General features: G+C 40.5%; 1 protein-coding gene across 1 annotated transcript in view; it reads left to right on the top strand.

Moving 5' to 3' along the window:
* NDC80 (NDC80 kinetochore complex component) overlaps positions 1–2442 on the top strand; it is a 14918-nt gene extending 12476 nt beyond the window's left edge. Inside the window, exons 16-17 of the mRNA XM_042840099.1 lie at positions 722–824; positions 2121–2442. Of these exons, the coding sequence (XP_042696033.1) occupies positions 722–824; positions 2121–2243 (226 nt within the window). The 3' untranslated portion in view covers positions 2244–2442. The remainder of the gene's footprint in view (positions 1–721; positions 825–2120) is intronic.
* Positions 2443–3198: the final 756 nt, after the last annotated feature.

Consider the following 3198-nt stretch of genomic DNA (forward strand, 5'->3'; position numbering starts at 1 on the left):
GATCGTTGGATATACTTAGTTTAGCAAGACTGTTTGTCTACTATATCAGCACTTCTGTTCTTTCATGTAAATTTTGTTTTTATGTCCACATGATGGAGCCAGGCTTTTTTCAGTGGTGCCCAGTGCCAGGACAAGAGGCAGTGGGCACAAACTCTAGCAGAGGAGGTTGTTGTGATGTTTTTCTTTTTCTCCAACGCACCAGGAAGCATTTCTTTGCTGTCTACATGATGGAGCACTGGAACACACTGTGCAGAGAAGTTGTGCTCAATGAAATAGCTGTAACTTGAGTTGGCATGGCACTACGCTGCACCCTCCCTGTGTCCTGGTTTCAGCACAGACAGTGCTGCACCAATGTTTGGTTGCTGCTGAGCAATGGGAGTATGCCTGGGGCCAGACCAGGCTGCTTGGCAGGGCAGAACCTCCACCATGATGACACGGGGCAGAGGTGGCTGCATTATGAGATCTGCCAGGCCACGTGTGGGCTGCAGGTTGGATGTGTCTGTTCTAAGGTCCAGGCAAGTTAGTACAATATGGTCCTTTTTTCTTCTAGGTCAAATGTATTAAAAAATATGTTAAATAAATCTAGCTTGGTTTACATTAATACTAATAGGAAAAATGATGGCTAAAGATAACAATATATGTAACTTGATAAAGAAATTATTGTAGATGTTAGGAAGTTTAGAATTAGGGGCTTGACTTTCAGAATGTCTTTATTTTTCAGATATCAAATTGTTATGCAAACAACAACAGAAGAGAGCAGGAAAGCAGGTGATAACTTGAATCGTCTCTTGGAAGTGATTACTACTCATGTAGTATCTATAGAGGTAAGATGAAGTTCAATACCCAGAATTACATCTTTCCAAAGATATTTACAATTGCAGTTAAGGACATGGACGTAAGAACTTTTCCTGTCCAGTAAAGTATCTGTTAGTTAAACGTGGTAAACAGATCTATGTTCAAGTAGTAGGGCTGGTCATGGGTGGTGTGCCACAGGGGTCAGTCTTGGGACCAATGCTATTGAATGTCTTTATTAATGACACAGTGATACTGATTATAGAGTAGACCCCAGCAAGCTTGTTGATCACACTAAGCTCAGTGGTGCAACTAATACAATAGAAGAAAAGGATGTGATCCAGAGGCATCTGGACAGGCTTGGGGTATAGAACTGTGGGAAACTAATAAGATTCATCAAGGCCAAGTGAAAGATACTGCACTTGAGTCAGTGCCATACCAGATGTGTGTACAGACCTGGGAGAAGAACTCCTTGTGAGCAGCCCTGTGGAGAAAGGCTTCGGGGGCCCTGGTGAACAAAAAGCTGGACATGAGTCAGCAGTGTGCTCTTGCAGCCTGGAAGGCCGACTGTATCCTGGGCTGTGTTTAATTTAAAAAAAGCTAACCAGCAGGGCGATGGGGGCTACTGTCCTCCTTCACTCACTTTGTGAGCAAGTACTTCATCCAGGCCTGGGGCCCCAGCACAATAAAGATGTGGAGCTGTTGGAGCAGGTCTAGAGGAGGGCTACAAAGATTATCAGGCTGCTTTGTGTTTATGGGGTAAGATGACTGAATTATAGTCATGCAACTTAGAACTGGTTCTATTGACCAGGTGTCTGAGCGCTCAGTTTGAGACAGCATGGTGGTGGTTAACTGTCTCTGGTAAAACCTTGATTGTTATTAGTCCCAAGGACAAGGTCTTCTGCACCTCATGGTATGGCCTTGGGCGTAACAACCAGGCTGGGTGGGAGGCAGAGACTGCACCATCACACCCATCCCTGGAAGCATTCAAGGGCAGACTGGATGGTGCCCTGGGCAGCCCAATCCAGTGGGTAGCAACCCTGCTCAAGGCAGTGATTGTGATCTTAAAGGTTCTTTCCAAACTCAGGTGTTCCATGATTATGCCTGCTGTACTGACTTTGTTGGTTTCTAGCATGTTTGCTGACAAAACATTTGGTGTAAATAATCACATGATTAAACGTTACTAGTAAATTCCTTCATCTACTGTTTACATTCAGGTAAGTGTTTAATAGAAATGATATAACCCATACAATTGCTGCTATGAATGCTTTAGCAGAAACAGTACAATATGGACCACAGCTCTAATAAGGCTTTTGTAACTCTTCTAGAAATATCTTGATGAACAGAATTCAAAAATTGACAGAGATTATGAAGAATTCATGTCTGAAGATCTACTCTCAACCTTGACTGGAATTCTAGACAGTTATAAAAAGAAGGCTGAAAGTATATAATTATCAAAAAGCTGAAGATGAAAATTCTGTGCTTAAGAAGCTCCAGTGTGGTATCTCCTAAAAGGATGGTTAATTCCTGCTTTTAGCAGCTAACTTGGTTTTAATGATATGATATTGAACTTCCTTTGCTTTACTGATACAAATATAGTGAAGGATTAAAATATTTGTAACTGAAAAAACAAAGCTTTGCTTACTCTTCCTACTGCCAAAGTATTTCTACAGAATTACATCGTCTGTGACAAGGCAATTGTGGAACAACTGAATTTCTCTTTTTTTTTTTTTTTTTTTTTTTTTTTTTTGTAAATAGGCACCTGTGCTCTCCAGGAACATTCAGAAAGATGAGTATTGCCAGCCTTTAGTTAACAGTGGACTTAGAGATGTCACAACTGTCAATACAGTTTGTGCATTCTTTAATATTTATATGTACTTAACACGAGTCATGACAGTGTGTGTCCTTCCATAGGCCTTCGGTTTATCAGCAAGAACAAACGTAAATGTCTTCCAGTCTCCTGCCTGTTATCTATGAAACTGCCCAGAGACCCCCCTGGTGTGTAAGATTTTTGTTATTTTTACTTTAGCAAAGTCTCTTTAGAAAGATCAGTAGTAGTTATGCAGTAATCCTGTGAATTTAGAAAATGAAAGATAGTTTGAAAGCAAAGTTCTGCGTCTAAATGCTTACAGTACCAGATGAAAACTTCCTGTACTTCTTAAGTACGTTTATTAAATGAGCTTTAAGTATGACAATGTGATTTCTGACAATACAGCTAATTAGTTGAAGGTATAACTAGTCTTGTGTGCATTGAAATGGTCTAAAACATCTGTGTTCTACTAGATCAGTAAAGCAGACCGTACTGGATTTTTCTTCCTTAGGAAGATAAAATTGGCATATGGGGAGTTCCAGTCCAAATACATTAAAGAAAATGAATCCCCATCTCTTGAACACGTATTTGTCTTT

The sequence above is a fragment of the Centrocercus urophasianus genome, unplaced genomic scaffold (genome assembly GCF_019232065.1).
Source record: "Centrocercus urophasianus isolate 14NV4802_14NV808 unplaced genomic scaffold, USGS_Curo_1.0 seq_11, whole genome shotgun sequence".
Lineage (NCBI taxonomy): Eukaryota > Metazoa > Chordata > Aves > Galliformes > Phasianidae > Centrocercus > Centrocercus urophasianus.